This window comes from Pseudophryne corroboree, chromosome 7 (genome assembly GCF_028390025.1).
Source record: "Pseudophryne corroboree isolate aPseCor3 chromosome 7, aPseCor3.hap2, whole genome shotgun sequence".
In the NCBI taxonomy this organism is placed as follows: domain Eukaryota; kingdom Metazoa; phylum Chordata; class Amphibia; order Anura; family Myobatrachidae; genus Pseudophryne; species Pseudophryne corroboree.
In genome coordinates, this window is record NC_086450.1 from 512,538,460 (window position 1) to 512,558,079 (window position 19,620).

The window sequence follows — 19,620 nt, forward strand, 5'->3', positions numbered from 1 at the left end:
TCCCCCCTATTGTACCCTCTGTACTCCTGTACTAGATCAGCCTGCGGGGTCCCCCCTATTGTACCCTATGTACCCCTGTACTAGATCAGCCTGTGGGGTCCCCCCCATTGTACCCTCTGTACTCCTGTACTAGATCAGCCTGCGGGGTCCCCCCTATTGTACCCTCTGTACTCCTGTACTAGATCAGCCTGCGGGGTCCCCCCTATTGTACCCTATGTACTCCTGTACTAGATCAGCCTGCGGGGTCCCCCCTATTGTACCCTATGTACCCCTGTACTAGATCAGCCTGTGGGGTCCCCCCCATTGTACCCTCTGTACTCCTGTACTAGATCAGCCTGCGGGGTCCCCCCTATTGTACCCTCTGTACTCCTGTACTAGATCAGCCTGCGGGGTCCCCATTGTACCCTATGTACCCCTGTACTAGATCAGCCTGCGGGGTCCCCGCCATTGTACCCTATGTACCCCTGTACTAGATCAGCCTGCGGGGTCCCCGCCATTGTACCCTATGTACCCCTGTACTAGATCAGCCTGCGGGGTCCCCCCCATTGTACCCTATGTACCCCTGTACTAGATCAGCCTGCGGGGTCCCCGCCATTGTACCCTCTGTACTCCTGTACTAGATCAGCCTGCGGGGTCCCCCCATTGTACCCTCTGTACTCCTGTACTAGATCAGCCTGCGGGGTCCCCCCATTGTACCCTATGTACCCCTGTACTAGATCAGCCTGCGGGGTCCCCGCCATTGTACCCTCTGTACTCCTGTACTAGATCAGCCTGCGGGGTCCCCCCATTGTACCCTCTGTACTCCTGTACTAGATCAGCCTGCGGGGTCCCCCCCATTGTACCCTATGTACTCCTGTACTAGATCAGCCAGCGGGGTCCCCCCTATTGTACCCTATGTACCCCTGTACTAGATCAGCCTGCGGGGTCCCCATTGTACCCTATGTACTCCTGTACTAGATCAGCCTGCGGGGTCCCCATTGTACCCTATGTACTCCTGTACTAGATCAGCCTGCGGGGTCCCCATTGTACCCTATGTACCCCTGTACTAGATCAGCCTGCGGGGTCCCCATTGTACCCTATGTACTCCTGTACTAGATCAGCCTGCGGGGTCTCCCCCCATTGTACCCTATGTACCCCTGTACTAGATCAGCCTGCGGGGTCCCCCCATTGTACCCTCTGTACCCCTGTACTAGATCAGCCTGCGGGGTCCCCCCCATTGTACCCTATGTACCCCTGTACTAGATCAGCCTGCGGGGTCCCCGCCATTGTACCCTATGTACCCCTGTACTAGATCAGCCTGCGGGGTCCCCCCCATTGTACCCTCTGTACTCCTGTACTAGATCAGCCTGCGGGGTCCCCGCATTGTACCCTCTGTACTCCTGTACTAGATCAGCCTGCGGGGTCCCCCCTATTGTACCCTATGTACCCCTGTACTAGATCAGCCTGCGGGGTCCCCCCATTGTACCCTCTGTACTCCTGTACTAGATCAGCCTGCGGGGTCCCCCCATTGTACCCTCTGTACTCCTGTACTAGATCAGCCTGCGGGGTCCCTTCTATTGTTCCCTATGTACCCCTGTACTAGATCAGCCTGCGGGGTCCCCCCATTGTACCCTCTGTACTCCTGTACTAGATCAGCCTGCGGGGTCCCCCCTATTGTACCCTATGTACCCCTGTACTAGATCAGCTTGCGGGGTCCCCCCATTGTACCCTATGTACCCCTGTACTAGATCAGCCTGCGGGGTCCCCCCCATTGTACCCTCTGTACTCCTGTACTAGATCAGCCTGCGGGGTCCCCGCATTGTACCCTCTGTACTCCTGTACTAGATCAGCCTGCGGGGTCCCCCCTATTGTACCCTATGTACCCCTGTACTAGATCAGCCTGCGGGGTCCCCCCATTGTACCCTCTGTACTCCTGTACTAGATCAGCCTGCGGGGTCCCCCCATTGTACCCTCTGTACTCCTGTACTAGATCAGCCTGCGGGGTCCCCCCATTGTACCCTATGTACCCCTGTACTAGATCAGCCTGCGGGGTCCCCGCCATTGTACCCTCTGTACTCCTCTACTAGATCAGCCTGCGGGGTCCCCCCATTGTACCCTCTGTACTCCTGTACTAGATCAGCCTGCGGGGTCCCCCCCATTGTACCCTATGTACTCCTGTACTAGATCAGCCAGCGGGGTCCCCCCTATTGTACCCTATGTACCCCTGTACTAGATCAGCCTGCGGGGTCCCCATTGTACCCTATGTACTCCTGTACTAGATCAGCCTGCGGGGTCCCCATTGTACCCTATGTACTCCTGTACTAGATCAGCCTGCGGGGTCCCCATTGTACCCTATGTACCCCTGTACTAGATCAGCCTGCGGGGTCCCCATTGTACCCTATGTACTCCTGTACTAGATCAGCCTGCGGGGTCTCCCCCCATTGTACCCTATGTACCCCTGTACTAGATCAGCCTGCGGGGTCCCCCCATTGTACCCTCTGTACTCCTGTACTAGATCAGCCTGCGGGGTCCCCCCCATTGTACCCTATGTACCCCTGTACTAGATCAGCCTGCGGGGTCCCCGCCATTGTACCCTATGTACCCCTGTACTAGATCAGCCTGCGGGGTCCCCCCCATTGTACCCTCTGTACTCCTGTACTAGATCAGCCTGCGGGGTCCCCGCATTGTACCCTCTGTACTCCTGTACTAGATCAGCCTGCGGGGTCCCCCCTATTGTACCCTATGTACCCCTGTACTAGATCAGCCTGCGGGGTCCCCCCATTGTACCCTCTGTACTCCTGTACTAGATCAGCCTGCGGGGTCCCCCCATTGTACCCTCTGTACTCCTGTACTAGATCAGCCTGCGGGGTACCTTCTATTGTTCCCTATGTACCCCTGTACTAGATCAGCCTGCGGGGTCCCCCCATTGTACCCTCTGTACTCCTGTACTAGATCAGCCTGCGGGGTCCCCCCTATTGTACCCTATGTACCCCTGTACTAGATCAGCTTGCGGGGTCCCCCCATTGTACCCTCTGTACCCCTGTACTAGATCAGCCTGCGGGGTCCCTGCCTTTGTACCCTATGTACCCCTGTACTAGATCAGCCTGCGGGGTCCCCGCCATTGTACCCTATGTACCCCTGTACTAGATCAGCCTGCGGGGTCCCCGCCATTGTACCCTATGTACTCCTGTACTAGATCAGCCTGCGGGGTCCCCCCTATTGTACCCTATGTACCCCTGTACTAGATCAGCCTGCGGGGTCCCCCCATTGTACCCTATGTACCCCTGTACTAGATCAGCCTGCGGGGTCCCCGCCATTGTACCCTATGTACCCCTGTACTAGATCAGCCTGCGGGGTCCCCGCCATTGTACCCTATGTACCCCTGTACTAGATCAGCCTGCGGGGTCCCCGCCATTGTACCCTATGTACTCCTGTACTAGATCAGCCTGCGGGGTCCCCGCCATTGTACCCTATGTACCCCTGTACTAGATCAGCCTGCGGGGTCCCCGCCATTGTACCCTATGTACTCCTGTACTAGATCAGCCTGCGGGGTCCCCCCTATTGTACCCTCTGTACTCATGTACTAGATCAGCCTGCGGGGTCCCCCCTATTGTACCCTCTGTACTCATGTACTAGATCAGCCTGTGGGGTTCCCCCCATTGTACCCTATGTACTCCTGTCCTAGAACAGCCTGCGGGGTCCCCCCCCCACTGTACCCTCTGTACTCCTGTCCTATATCAGCCTGCGGGGTTCCCCTTTCCCGGGCGTAGTCCCCTCTGAGTTTATGTCTATAGTCAGCCAGTTATATACAGTATATGGCGTGGGGAGATTATTTCCATATCTGAGATTGGCTGCTTATTTCTATATTTGGCCGCGGGTAATTTCTGTCCGTATTCACTAAGCAGGGGACCTTGCTGGCAATTGGACCTCACCAAGGGAGTATAATGAAAGCCCTATACACGAAGTCTGGGTGTAAGGTTCCGCTGCCCATTCCGGAACTACCTAGATGGGTTTCACATGCGCGGTTCCCTGAGACCCGGTGATCAGCCAGTAACGCTGACCCCGCACGATTGTTTGTGAATTGTGCCAATAATAGAGTTGCTCTTATCGTTATTCTTAGTAAATAGGCCCCATAGAACAGTGACAGGACCTCCTTGTATGCTGAGGATTGTGTATTTCTCTTGTATGGACACAGATGTCATCGCCGCCCGGCATCCTGATTACACGGCCCTGTCCTTTCTGTGCTCCGCAGTGAGCCCCTCTATCATCAGTTCCTCATTGTGTTATCTCTCGCAGGCGCAGACGGTGCTGGAGATTTACGTTGCGTATAATTACGCCCCTATAATAATCGGCAGCAGCGTCGGCGGTCTGGTACTACTGGCCCTGATAGCCGCCGGGCTGTACAAGGTAAGTGTTACCGCGAGACGTTGGGCCAGGGTAAATCACACGTAGGAAGGTAGAAATAGGCAGCGCTCCTGTACAATGTACTAAGCGATTATTCCTCTCGTGTCTCCTGAGGTGGCGGCATCGAGGCTCTGATCAGCGTCATTTCTCGCTGTGCGGACGCCTGCCTCGGATTCTGTCATGTGTCCTACGTGCGGATATCCCAGTGGTGCCCAGTAACACCCGCCTTATCGCAAGTGGAGATCTGCATGGCTTGGAATCACCCGTAATTCCCTAAGACGCTAACGCTCGCCCCAGAGCTAACATTGCAGGATGTATAAAGCAGACGGGACTGCAGCATTATTATAATTACCAGTTATTTATATAGCGCACACACATTCACATAACAAATGTGAAATCCTACCAGCGGGAGCCCTGTGACGGGTACAGTCAGGAGCCAGCACCTGGGATCAGCGCTGTCTGCACAGTAAGACCACAGGCTGATCACCATTAAATATACAGTCCCCAGCGATCGGTGTCCCGGTGAGCGCCTCCGGTCGTCTGATTGCCGACGTCCTGCTTTGTGACCCTAGTTATATGATACAGTATGTGCTGTAAACCAAACACGATCACCATGTAGGCGCAGGGCGAGTGGGGTTACCAGATGGCGGTGGCACATGTGCAGCACGCACTCTGGGTATTGTATGTGAAAGCTGCGAAAGGCAGTACCAGGAACAGCGCTGTCCCCACAGGAGATAACGGATACATCCCTGTTGATTTGCCGGCGGTTGGGATCCCGGCGGCGGTATGCTGGGCGCCGGAATCCCGACAGCCGGTATAATGGAGTAGACCCGTGCAAAGTATAGTCAAAATCGCACATAGGGGGTGATTCCGAGTTGTTCGCTCGCTAGCTGCTTTTAGCAGCATTGCACACGCTAAGCCGCCGCCCCCTGGGAGTGTATCTTAGCTTAGCAGAATTGCGAACGAAAGCTTCGCTAATTTTCTCGTAACGATTACCCCGCAGTTTCTGAGTAGCTCCAGACTTACTCAGCCATTGCGACCAGTTCAGTCCTTTTCGTTCCTGGTTTGACGTCACAAACACGCCCAGCGTTCGCCCAGCCAATCCCCCGTTTCTCCAGCCACTCCAGCGTTTTTTCGCACACTCCCATAAAACGGCCAGTTTCTGCCCAGAAACGCCCACTTCCTGTCAATCACACTACGATCAGCAGAGCGATGGAAAAGCTTTGTTACGCCATGAGTAAAATACCAAACTATTGTGTTAAATAACTTGGCGCACTGCGTACCATGCGCATGCGCAGTTGGCGACTATTCGCTCCGTTGCGAAAAATTTTAACGAGCTAACAACTCGGAATGACCCCCAAAGCCAATATCGAATAGTCAAAATCGAAGATAACCAAAATCTCACCGTGTGTATGCACCTCTAATGAGCCCCAATATCTCACCGTGTGTATGTATCTCTAATGAGCCCCAATATCTCACCGTGTGTATGTACCTCTAATGAGCCCCAATATCTCACCGTGTGTATGTACCTCTAATGATCCCCAAAATCTCACCGTGTGTATGCACCTCTAATGAGCCCCAATATCTCACCGTGTGTATGTACCTCTAATGAGCCCCAATATCTAACCGTGTGTATGTACCTCTAATGAGCCCCAATATCTCACCGTGTGTATGTACCTCTAATGAGCCCCAATATCTAACCGTGTGTATGTACCTTTAATGAGCCCCAATATCTCACCGTGTGTATGTACCTCTAATGAGCCCCAATATCTAACCGTGTGTATGTACCTCTAATGATCCCCAATATCTCACCGTGTGTATGTACCTCTAATGAGCCCCAATATCTCACCGTGTGTATGTACCTCTAATGATCCCCAAAATCTCACCGTGTGTATGCACCTCTAATGAGCCCCAATATCTCACCGTGTGTATGTACCTCTAATGAGCCCCAATATCTAACCGTGTGTATGTACCTCTAATGAGCCCCAATATCTCACCGTGTGTATGTACCTCTAATGAGCCCCAATATCTCACCGTGTGTATGTACCTCTAATGATCCCCAAAATCTCACCGTGTGTATGCACCTCTAATGAGCCCCAATATCTCACCGTGTGTATGTACCTCTAATGAGCCCCAATATCTAACCGTGTGTATGTACCTCTAATGAGCCCCAATATCTCACCGTGTGTATGTACCTCTAATGAGCCCCAATATCTCACCGTGTGTATGTACCTCTAATGAGCCCCAATATCTCACCGTGTGTATGTATCTCTAATGAGCCCCAATATCTCACCGTGTATATGTACCTCTAATGAGCCCCAATATCTAACCGTGTGTATGTACCTCTAATGAGCCCCAATATCTCACCGTGTGTATGCACCTCTAATGAGCCCCAATATCTTACCGTGTGTATGTACCTCTAATGAGCCCCAATATCTTACCGTGTGTATGTACCTCTAATGAGCCCCAATATCTAACCGTGTGTATGTACCTCTAATGAGACCCAATATCTCACCGTGTGTATGTACCTCTAATGAGCCCCAATATCTCACCGTGTGTATGTACCTCTAATGAGCCCCAATATCTAATCGTGTGTATGTACCTCTAATGATCCCCAATATCTCACCGTGTGTATGTACCTCTAATGAGCCCCAATATCTCACCGTGTGTATGTATCTCTAATGATCCCCAATATCTCACCGTGTATGTATCTCTAATGAGCCCCAATATCTCACCGTGTGTATGTATCTCTAATGAGCCCCAATATCTCACCGTGTGTATGTATCTCTAATGAGCCCCAATATCTCACCGTGTGTATGTATCTCTAATGAGCCCCAATATCTCACCGTGTGTATGCACCTCTAATGAGCCCCAATAGCTCACCGTGTGTATGTACCTCTAATGAGCCCCAATATCTAACCGTGTGTATGTACCTCTAATGAGCCACAATATCTCACCGTGTGTATGTACCTCTAATGATCCCCAATATCTCACCGTGTGTATGTACCTCTAATGATCCCCAATATCTCACCGTGTGTATGTACCTCTAATGATCCCCAATATCTCACCGTGTGTATGTACCTCTAATGAGCCCCAATATCTCACTGTGTGTATGTACCTCTAATGATCCCCAATATCTCACCGTGTGTATGTACCTCTAATGAGCCCCAACATCTCACCGTGTGTATGTACCTCTAATGAGCCCCAATATCTCACCGTGTGTATGTACCTCTAATGATCCCCAATATCTCACCGTGTGTATGTACCTCTAATGAGCCCCAATATCTCACCGTGTGTATGTACCTCTAATGATCCCCAATATCTCACCGTGTGTATGTACCTCTAATGATCCCAATATCTCACCGTGTGTATGTATCTCTAATGAGCCCCAATATCTCACCGTGTGTATGCACCTCTAATGAGCCCCAATATCTCACCGTGTGTATGTACCTCTAATGATCCCCAATATCTCACCGTGTGTATGTACCTCTAATGATCCCCAATATCTCACCGTGTGTATGTACCTCTAATGATCCCCAATATCTCACCGTGTGTATGTACCTCTAATGAGCCCCAATATCTCACCGTGTGTATGTATCTCTAATGAGCCCCAATATCTCACCGTGTGTATGTATCTCTAATGATCCCCAATATCTCACCGTGTGTATGTACCTCTAATGAGCCCCAATATCTCACCGTGTGTATGTACCTCTAATGATCCCCAATATCTCACCGTGTGTATGTACCTCTAATGATCCCCAATATCTCACCGTGTGTACGTATCTCTAATGAGCCCCAATATCTCACCGTGTGTATGTACCTCTAATGAGCCCCAATATCTCACCGTGTGTATGTATCTCTAATGAGCCCCAATATCTCACCGTGTGTATGTATCTCTAATGATCCCCAATATCTCACCGTGTGTATGTACCTCTAATGAGCCCCAATATCTCACCGTGTGTATGTACCTCTAATGATCCCCAATATCTCACCGTGTGTATGTACCTCTAATGATCCCCAATATCTCACCGTGTGTATGTACCTCTAATGATCCCCAATATCTCACCGTGTGTATGTACCTCTAATGATCCCCAATATCTCACCGTGTGTATGTACCTCTAATGAGCCCCAATATCTCACCGTGTGTATGTATCTCTAATGATCCCCAATATCTCACCGTGTGTATGTATCTCTAATGATCCCCAATATCTCACCGTGTGTATGTACCTCTAATGAGCCCCAATATCTCACCGTGTTTATGTATCTCTAATGAGCCCCAATATCTCACCGTGTGTATGTACCTCTAATGAGCCCCAATATCTCACCGTGTGTATGTATCTCTAATGATCCCCAATATCTCACCGTGTGTATATACCTCTAATGAGCCCCAATATCTCACCGTGTGTACGTACCTCTAATGAGCCCCAATATCTCACCGTGTGTACGTACCTCTAATGAGCCCCAATATCTCACCATGTGTACGTACCTCTAATGAGCCCCAATATCTCACCGTGTGTACGTACCTCTAATGAGCCCCAATATCTCACCGTGTGTATGTATCTCTAATGATCCCCAATATCTCACCGTGTGTATATACCTCTAATGAGCCCCAATATCTCACCGTGTGTATGTACCTCTTATGAGCCCCAATATCTCACCGTGTGTATGTACCTCTAATGAGCCCCAATATCTCACCGTGTGTATGTACCTCTAATGAGCCCCAATATCTCACCGTGTGTACGTACCTCTAATGAGCCCCAATATCTCACCGTGTGTACGTACCTCTAATGAGCCCCAATATCTCACCGTGTGTATGTACCTCTAATGATCCCCAATATCTCACCGTGTGTATGTACCTCTTATGAGCCCCAATATCTCACCGTGTGTATGTATCTCTAATGAGCCCCAATATCTCACCGTGTGTATGTATCTCTAATGAGCCCCAATATCTCACCGTGTGTATGTATCTCTAATGAGCCCCAATATCTCACCGTGTGTATATCACCTCTAATGAGCCCCAATATCTCACCGTGTGTATGTACCTCTAATGAGCCCCAATATCTCACCGTGTGTATGTATCTCTAATGAGCCCCAATATCTCACCGTGTGTATGTATCTCTAATGAGTCCCAAAATCTCACCGTGTGTATGTATCTCTAATGTGCCCCAATATCTCACCGTGTGTATGTACCTCTAATGAGCCCCAATATCTCACCGTGTGTATGTATCTCTAATGAGCCCCAATATCTCACCGTGTGTATGTACCTCTAATGATCCCCAATATCTCACCGTGTGTATGTACCTCTAATGAGCCCCAATATCTCACCGTGTGTATGTATCTCTAATGAGCCCCAATATCTCACCGTGTGTATGTATCTCTAATGATCCCCAATATCTCACCGTGTGTATGTATCTCTAATGAGCCCCAATATCTCACCGTGTGTATGTATCTCTAATGAGCCCCAATATCTCACCGTGTGTATGTACCTCTAATGATCCACAATAACTCACCGTGTGTATGTACCTCTAATGATCCCCAATATATCACCGTGTGTATGTATCTCTAATGAGCCCCAATATCTCACCGTGTGTATGTATCTCTAATGATCCCCAATATCTCACCGTGTATGTACCTCTAATGATCCCCAATATCTCACCGTGTGTATGTACCTCTAATGATCCCCAATATATCACCGTGTGTATGTATCTCTAATGAGCCCCAATATCTCACCGTGTGTATGTACCTCTAATGATCCCCAATATCTCACCGTGTGTATGTATCTCTAATGAGCCCCAATATCTCACCGTGTGTATGTACCTCTAATGAGCCCCAATATCTCACCGTGTGTATGTACCTCTAATGATCCCAATATCTCACCGTGTGTATGTACCTCTAATGAGCCCCAATATCTCACCGTGTGTATGTATCTCTAATGATCCCCAATATCTCACCGTGTGTATGTACCTCTAATGATCCCCAATATATCACCGTGTGTATGTATCTCTAATGAGCCCCAATATCTCACCGTGTGTATGTACCTCTAATGATCCCCAATATCTCACCGTGTGTATGTATCTCTAATGAGCCCCAATATCTCACCGTGTGTATGTACCTCTAATGAGCCCCAATATCTCACCGTGTGTATGTACCTCTAATGATCCCAATATCTCACCGTGTGTATGTACCTCTAATGTGCCCCAATATCTCACCGTGTGTATGTATCTCTAATGATCCCCAATATCTCACCGTGTGTATGTATCTCTAATGAGTCCCAATATCTCACCGTGTGTATGTACCTCTAATGAGCCCCAATATATCACCGTGTGTATGTACCTCTAATGAGCCCCAATATATCACCGTGTGTATGTACCTCTAATGATCCCCAATATCTCACCGTGTGTATGTACCTCTAATGAGCCCCAATATATCACCGTGTGTATGTACCTCTAATTATCCCCAATATCTCACCGTGTGTATGTATCTCTAATGAGTCCCAATATCTCACCGTGTGTATGTATCTCTAATGAACCCCAATATCTCACCGTGTGTATGTATCTCTAATGAGTCCCAATATCTCACCGTGTGTATGTACCTCTAATGAGCCCCAATATCTCACCGTGTGTATGTACCTCTAATGAGCCCCAATATCTCACCGTGTGTATATACCTCTAATGATCCCCAATATCTCACCGTGTGTATGTATCTCTAATGAGCCCCAATATCTCACCGTGTGTATGTACCTCTAATGATCCCCAATATCTCACCGTGTGTATGTACCTCTAATGAGCCCCAATATATCACCGTGTGTATGTACCTCTAATTATCCCCAATATCTCACCGTGTGTATGTACCTCTAATGTGCCCCAATATCTCACCGTGTGTATGTATCTCTAATGATCCCCAATATCTCACCGTGTGTATATATCTCTAATGATCCCCAATATCTCACCGTGTGTATGTACCTCTAATGAGCCCCAATATCTCACCGTGTGTATGTATCTCTAATGATCCCCAATATCTCACCGTGTGTATATACCTCTAATGAGCCCCAATATCTCACCGTGTGTATGTACCTCTAATGAGCCCCAATATCTCACCGTGTGTATGTACCTCTAATGAGCCCCAATATCTCACCGTGTGTATGTACCTCTAATGATCCCCAATATCTCACCGTGTGTATGTACCTCTAATGATCCCCAATATCTCACCGTGTGTATGTACCTCTAATGAGCCCCAATATATCACCGTGTGTATGTACCTCTAATTATCCCCAATATCTCACCGTGTGTATGTACCTCTAATGTGCCCCAATATCTCACCGTGTGTATGTATCTCTAATGATCCCCAATATCTCACCGTGTGTATATATCTCTAATGAGCCCCAATATCTCACCGTGTGTATGTACCTCTAATGATCCCCAATATCTCACCGTGTGTATGTATCTCTAATGATCCCCAATATCTCACCGTGTGTATGTACCTCTAATGATCCCCAATATCTCACCGTGTGTATGTACCTCTAATGAGCCCCAATATATCACCGTGTGTATGTATCTCTAATGAGCCCCAATATCTCACCGTGTGTATGTACCTCTAATGAGCCCCAATATCTCACCGTGTGTATGTACCTCTTATGAGCCCCAATATCTCACCGTGTGTATGTATCTCTAATGATCCCCAATATCTCACCGTGTGTATGTACCTCTAATGATCCCCAATATCTCACCGTGTGTATGTACCTCTAATGAGCCCCAATATCTCACCGTGTGTATGTATCTCTAATGAACCCCAATATCTCACCGTGTGTATGTACCTCTAATGAGCCCCAATATCTCACCGTGTGTATGTACCTCTAATGATCCCCAATATCTCACCGTGTGTATGTACCTCTAATGATCCCCAATATCTCACCGTGTGTATGTACCTCTAATGATCCCCAATATCTCACCGTGTGTATGTACCTCTAATGAGCCCCAATATCTCACTGTGTGTATGTACCTCTAATGAGCCCCAATATCTCACCGTGTGTATGTACCTCTAATGAGCCCCAATATCTCACCGTGTGTATGTACCTCTAATGAACCCCAATATCTCACCGTGTGTATGTATCTCTAATGAGCCCCAATATCTCACCGTGTGTATGTACCTCTAATGAGCCCCAATATCTCACCGTGTGTATGTATCTCTAATGAGCCCAATATCTCACCGTGTGTATGTATCTCTAATGAACCCCAATATCTCACCGTGTGTATGTACCTCTAATGAGCCCCAATATCTCACCGTGTGTATGTACCTCTAATGATCCCCAATATACCGTGTGTATGTACCTCTAATGATCCCCAATATCTCACCGTGTGTATGTACCTCTAATGATCCCCAATATCTCACCGTGTGTATGTACCTCTAATGAGCCCCAATATCTCACCGTGTGTATGTACCTCTGATCCCCAATATCTCACCGTGTGTATGTACCTCTAATGAGCCCCAATATCTCACCGTGTGTATGTACCTCTAATGATCCCCAATATCTCACCGTGTGTATGTATCTCTAATGAACCCCAATATCTCACCGTGTGTATGTACCTCTAATGAGCCCCAATATCTCACCGTGTGTATGTATCTCTAATGAACCCCAATATCTCACCGTGTGTATGTACCTCTAATGAGCCCCAATATCTCACCGTGTGTATGTACCTCTAATGAGCCCCAATATCTCACCGTGTGTATGTACCTCTAATGAGTCCATTATCTCACCGTGTGTATGTATCTCTAATGAACCCCAATATCTCACCGTGTGTATGTATCTCTAATGAGCCCCAATATCTCACCGTGTGTATGTACCTCTAATGAGCCCCAATATCTCACCGTGTGTATGTACCTCTAATGAGCCCCAATATCTCACCGTGTGTATGTACCTCTAATGATCCCCAATATCTCACCGTGTGTATGTACCTCTAATGAGCCCCAATATCTCACCGTGTGTATGTATCTCTAATGATCCCCAATATCTCACCGTGTGTATGTACCTCTAATGAGCCCCAATATCTCACCGTGTGTATGTATCTCTAATGATCCCCAATATCTCACCGTGTGTATGTACCTCTAATGAGCCCCAATATCTCACCGTGTGTATGTACCTCTAATGATCCCCAATATCTCACCGTGTGTATGTACCTCTAATGAGCCCCAATATCTCACCGTGTGTATGTATCTCTAATGATCCCCAATATCTCACCGTGTGTATGTACCTCTAATCAGCCCCAATATCTCACCTTATGTATGTACCTCTAATGAGCCCCAATATCTCACCGTGTGTATGTACCTCTAATGAGCCCCAATATCTCACCGTGTGTATGTACCTCTAATGAGCCCCAATATCTCACCGTGTGTATGTATCTCTAATGATCCCCAATATCTCACCGTGTGTATGTACCTCTAATGATCCCCAATATCTCACCGTGTGTATGTACCTCTAATGATCCCCAATATCTCACCGTGTGTATGTATCTCTAATGATCCCCAATATCTCACCGTGTGTATGTATCTCTAATGATCCCCAATATATCACCGTGTGTATGTATCTCTAATGATCCCCAATATCTCACCGTGTGTATGTACCTCTAATGATCCCCAATATCTCACCGTGTGTATGTATCTCTAATGATCCCCAATATCTCACCGTGTGTATGTACCTCTAATGAGCCCCAATATCTCACCGTGTGTATGTACCTCTAATGATCCCCAATATCTCACCGTGTGTATGTATCTCTAATGATCCCCAATATCTCACCGTGTGTATGTATCTCTAATGATCCCCAATATATCACCGTGTGTATGTACCTCTAATGAGCCCCAATATCTCACCGTGTGTATGTACCTCTAATTATCCCCAATATCTCACCGTGTGTATGTACCTCTAATGTGCCCCAATATCTCACCGTGTGTATGTATCTCTAATGATCCCCAATATCTCACCGTGTGTATATATCTCTAATGAGCCCCAATATCTCACCGTGTGTATGTACCTCTAATGAGCCCCAATATCTCACCGTGTGTATGTACCTCTAATGATCCCAATATCTCACCGTGTGTATGTATCTCTAATGAGCCCCAATATCTCACCGTGTGTATGCACCTCTAATGAGCCCCAATATCTCACCGTGTGTATGTATCTCTAATGATCCCCAATATCTCACCGTGTGTATGTATCTCTAATGATCCCCAATATCTCACCGTGTGTATGTACCTCTAATGAGCCCCAATATCTCACCGTGTGTATGTACCTCTAATGATCCCCAATATCTCACCGTGTGTATGTACCTCTAATGAGCCCCAATATCTCACCCTGTGTACGCACCTTTAATGAGCCCCTTTCATTGTTTTCAGCATACAGAGCAGTTTTCATAAACACAGAATTAGTATAATAATGCCCTTATTTATCAATGAGTGATACCTTTCACTGTGAGTGATAAATTGCACCAGCCAATCAGCTCCTAACTGCCATGTTAGACAGTGGGGCAGATGTATTAAGCCAGGTGAAGTGATAAAGTGGAAGGTGATAAATTGCACCAGCCAATCAGCTTCTAACTGTCATTTTTCAAACCCAGCCTGTAACATGGAAGTTAGGAGCTGATTGGCTGCTGCGTTATCACCTTCCACTTTATCACTTCACCAGGCTTAATACATCTGCTCCTGTGTTTGAAAAAATGACAGTTAGGAGCTGATTGGCTGGTGCAATTTATCACTCACAGTGAAATGTATCACTCATTGATAAATAAGGGCATACGTTTATTTTTAAATGTATCCTTATGTTGCAAATAGCAGACCCCAAGCACAAAGGCAGAGAGAGAACCCCTGTCCCTGTGAGCTAGACATTGGCTACATCATGGGAGATGGTTACATTTGTGAGAGTCCTCTGAGTGCACAGCGCTGATTACCGGAGCGCAGTGTCATATACCGGAGCGCCATGTAGCGGAGTGCAGTGCCATGTAGCGGAGTGCAGTGCCATATACCAGAGGCTCCTCGAGTGACCATATTATCCCTTTTACCTGGGACGCTCATGTATTATGTTCTGGGGCTGGCTGACTTCAAGCCTACACTTCAGCTGGTTTTAATCAGCCACAGAACCTGTGTAATCCATGAGCGTCCCAGGTAAAAGGGATAATATGGTCACCCTACCAGAGCGCAGTGCCAGGTAGCGGCGGTGATTCTGAGTTGTTCGCTCGTTGCCAATTTTAGCAGCATTGCACACGCTAAGCGGCCGCCCTCTGGGAGTGTATCTTAGCATAGCAGAATTGCTAACGAAAGCTTAGCAAATTTTCTCGTAAGGATTTCCCCGCAGTTTCTGAGTAGCTCCAGACTTACTCCTCCATTGCGATCACCTCAGTCCATTTAGTTCCTGGTATGACGTCACAATCACGCCCCCGTGTTCGCCCAGCCACTCCCCCGTTTCTCCGGACACTCCCGCGTTTTCTGCTAGCACGCCTGCGTTTTTTGGCGCACTCCCATAAAACGGCCAGTTTCCGCCCAGAAACACCCACTTCCTGTCAATCACACTACGATCAGCAGAGCGATTGAAAAGCTTCGTTACGCCGTGAGTAAAATAACATACTTTTGTGTTAAACTACTTAGTGCATGCGCATTTTGCAACTAATCGCTCCGTTGCGAAAATCGGCAACGAGCGAACAACTCGGAATGACCCCCAGTGTCGGGTACCGGAGTGGAGTGCCAGTTACCAGAGCCGGCTGCAGGGGGATCGTCTGTTACCGCAGCTGTGTCTCATTACATTGACTTTCCTTATACACAGGTTGCTGTTTGCGGCCTCTCTGTGTTACTGTACATTGTCTTCTCTCTCTACAGCTTGGGTTCTTCAAGCGTCAGTACAAGGAAATGCTGGAGAATCCTGGAGATGATGGCGCAGGAAACGAGGCGGCTCAGGAACCACAAAGCAATGGCGCCCCGGAGTGAGGAGGAAGAGGCTGCATTATAACTGCTCATTGTCATTTTCTCCATAAAGTGTTTTATCTGTGTGCAGAACGTCTACACAATAGCTATTGCCTGCCTGCTGGTGGGCTGTGCGACCTCTCGCCTGTACCCACCATTGTCACTGCTGCCCAGGGACCCCCCAGCCGCCCCCCACTATCAGTGCCCCTCATATTACCAGCCGTGTTCCCACTAAGAGACCCCTGTATCCTGCAGACACTCATAGCGCCACATGGCCAGAGCGCAGCTGACGGGTCCGGCGGCCGCGCTACAAGTGTCTCATCAGATGCTATAGATGTGTCCCTCTGCGGGGAGCCGCCATAGCTGTGATATTATAAAATAGAGTACTATGTCATACCCTCCAGCTGCACCTTTTTGGCAGGTACAGGACCTTTTTTTTTGGTCTGTACCGATTTTTGGCTCTCCAAACTTCCATTGAAAGTATAGGAAAATGGGTGTGACCACGCCCCCTTTACCCATGGCCACGCCCTCTTTTCTAATTTGTACCGATTTTTATGTGTAAAATGTTGGAGGATATATTATATGGGGGAGATTATCAAACCTCTGAGAGAGATAAAGTACCAGCCAGTCAGTTTCTAACTCTACAGGCTGTGGCTGACAAATGACAGGAGCTGGTTAGTTGGTACTTTATCTCTCTCTAAGGTTTTATACCTCTCCCCCCGTACAGTATGTGTCACAATTAGCTGTGAGCACCTGCACTTTGATTTATACTGTGACTGTACAGAGGTACTGCAGCCAGGGCATGGTGTAAATCCTTTCTGGAATTGCTCCGATATGGCTGAATGCTGCAGTGGTTCATGCAGGGGGGGTTTCCAAGTACCCAGAAACCCCTCCTGATAGACCTACTTGTTTTCTGAGACAAAAACATCTCCAACTACTTCTCTACAATGGCCATACACCAATAATATGTGCACCTACAGGTACATCCTCCTGTATGTACAACACAGCATGCCATGCCCAGGACTCGATCTCACAACCTCACACACTGTAGTCATACACCTAACACACAAAGCCAATTGCTCCTGCATAGGAATCCTGGAAATTCTAGCACAGGTCTGTGTTGTGCGTTCTGTTACCTATATGGTGAGATTGGCAATTCTTCCAGTTGGCACCTACTGTAGTTCTAGTTTTTGCTCCCCCTCATATGGATACCCGCCTACACCCCTGTGTCTATACATACATGTGTGTCTACACATGCTTGGAATGTCAGCAGTTCTCTATACAGATAGGTTTTGCTGCAAACAGATCATGGACCTGTCACCTGCAGATGTTCTGGATATTACAAGACCGGGAAAATGCAGTGCAAAAAGACACCCAAATTGTCTCCCCATTTTCTCGTTGCATTATTCTTGTAGGCTGTTGGGCCTAGTACAATGTATTTCCCCAGGCTGTACAATACCTGCAGTGTACAAATACTATATACTGTATATAATAAAGAAATCTGACTAATTAGTGTGATGTGAGCTAGTTGGGACACATTGCTGGTAACGGGTATTATTAGCTAATTTGCATTCCTTTTATAATCGTTGCAATCCTTTTAGAAGTATTTTTAACCTATTTTTATTTTTTCACGTGTGGTTTGTACATTTGCTGGAAACCATGTTTGGACACTTCAATAAAAGGCAAAAGTGAATAAAACAACCATAAATGAACCGGGGGCCTTGTGTGTACGGGTGATCCATAGCGTGTTATGTCTGGGTAAGAAGCCATAGCCAGGTTAAGGGGGGATGTAGGGCATACTGTACCCCAGGCCCCCCTGTGCCAGGGGGCCCCCCCGGCCAGAGCACACTGACATCACTAGCTTTCCCTCTTATGCAGCAGCAGAACCAGACAGCCAGAATGCGAGCAGGACAGTATGCAGTACAGGCAGAGACACAGGAGTATCAGATTTCATGAACTATCGATGGAGCTTCCCAACAAGAGGAGAGATAGGAGGGTGGAGAGAGCTGTAAGTGACCGAGGGTGGGATCCCTGTGTAACTTGTTATCTAATATGGGTCTAGAGAGACACACACACACACACACACACACACACACACACAGAGTCCTCCTGAGTCCTGTCCCAGTGTGTAAAAGTAGTAAAGAGGCTGCTGCTATTTTTGCATGTGACAAGATAAACATGCTCTCTACCTGGACTTCCTTCTTAACTTATGATTGTAATCACCTGTGTTGAAACACCTTTCTTATCAATTAAATAGTTTAACACAGGTGACTATAATCCTTTATCAAGAGGGATGTCCGTGTACAGAGCATGTTGTCCCTCCTGGAATGGGTCATGTTGGGAGGTGTGCACAATCTTATATACAGCCCCCCCCCCACCCCCCTTCCATTTGGGCCCCCCTGTCTAAAGTGCCCCGGGCACCCCCAAGGCTTAATCTGGCCCTGTAAGAAGGTGGTGGAATGGCGTAGCGTCCATTCCCTTCTCTTATAGCACAATGAGAAGCTACTTACCTAGCCAGCTTTGTACCAGATCACAGCATTGCATGTAAAATTCAGTCCTCATCTGTGGCACTTCCCGAACCCAGGGGCACGGAAACCCCCCAACACAGTATATAGTGCCATCTGCTGCCCCCCAGCTTCTCGTGTCCGCTGCTATGTTACACGTGAAGACCTCTAACCTGCAAGCAGCAATAATATAGATAGAAGATGGGAGGGGGCGTAATGGTAATTGGGCGATCAGCTATGAATGGGGTGAGAGGGGGGATAATACCTGTTTTTATGATTGTATACCCAGGATCTCCCTGTCCTGTTGAGCGGCTATACGGCCCCATCCATACGCTGTACCTGTTGTAGATGTGTGCGCAGTCCTCCTTTTCTTGTACCTACCTTAATAAAAGTGCCTGGTAGTCACCTACATATTGGACGATAATTCTTATTTATTCTGTTTCAGGAACAGCGCCTTGGGAATCATTTCCTCTTATTTATAAGGTGTCACCAGCCTTCCCTAGTGTTTTACCAAGAGATAAAAGTGACCACAATATACATAAGTACCGATCTGTACACACAGTATATACATTCACACAGCTGCAGAGAACACATGGCATGCTAGTGTAGAAAAGAGAAAGCGCTGTTCCCATGAGCTTACAATCTATAGGGGATATGGGTGGACACAATGGGAGAAGGGGGCTGAGTTAGGAGGAGAGGGGGATGCTGGAATGTACAAATACGTCTGAAGGGCGCGTTTGATGGCTGGATGAGGCCAGGGGTGGATGCAGGGCTGTTTCTAGCAAATTTG

General features: G+C 48.0%; 1 protein-coding gene across 1 annotated transcript in view; it reads left to right on the top strand.

Moving 5' to 3' along the window:
• LOC134945905 (integrin alpha-M-like) overlaps positions 1-19,239 on the top strand; it is a 234,564-nt gene extending 215,325 nt beyond the window's left edge. The window contains exons 29-30 of the mRNA XM_063935462.1: positions 4,276-4,386; positions 16,243-19,239. Of these exons, the coding sequence (XP_063791532.1) occupies positions 4,276-4,386; positions 16,243-16,350 (219 nt within the window). The 3' untranslated portion in view covers positions 16,351-19,239. The remainder of the gene's footprint in view (positions 1-4,275; positions 4,387-16,242) is intronic.
• Positions 19,240-19,620: the final 381 nt, after the last annotated feature.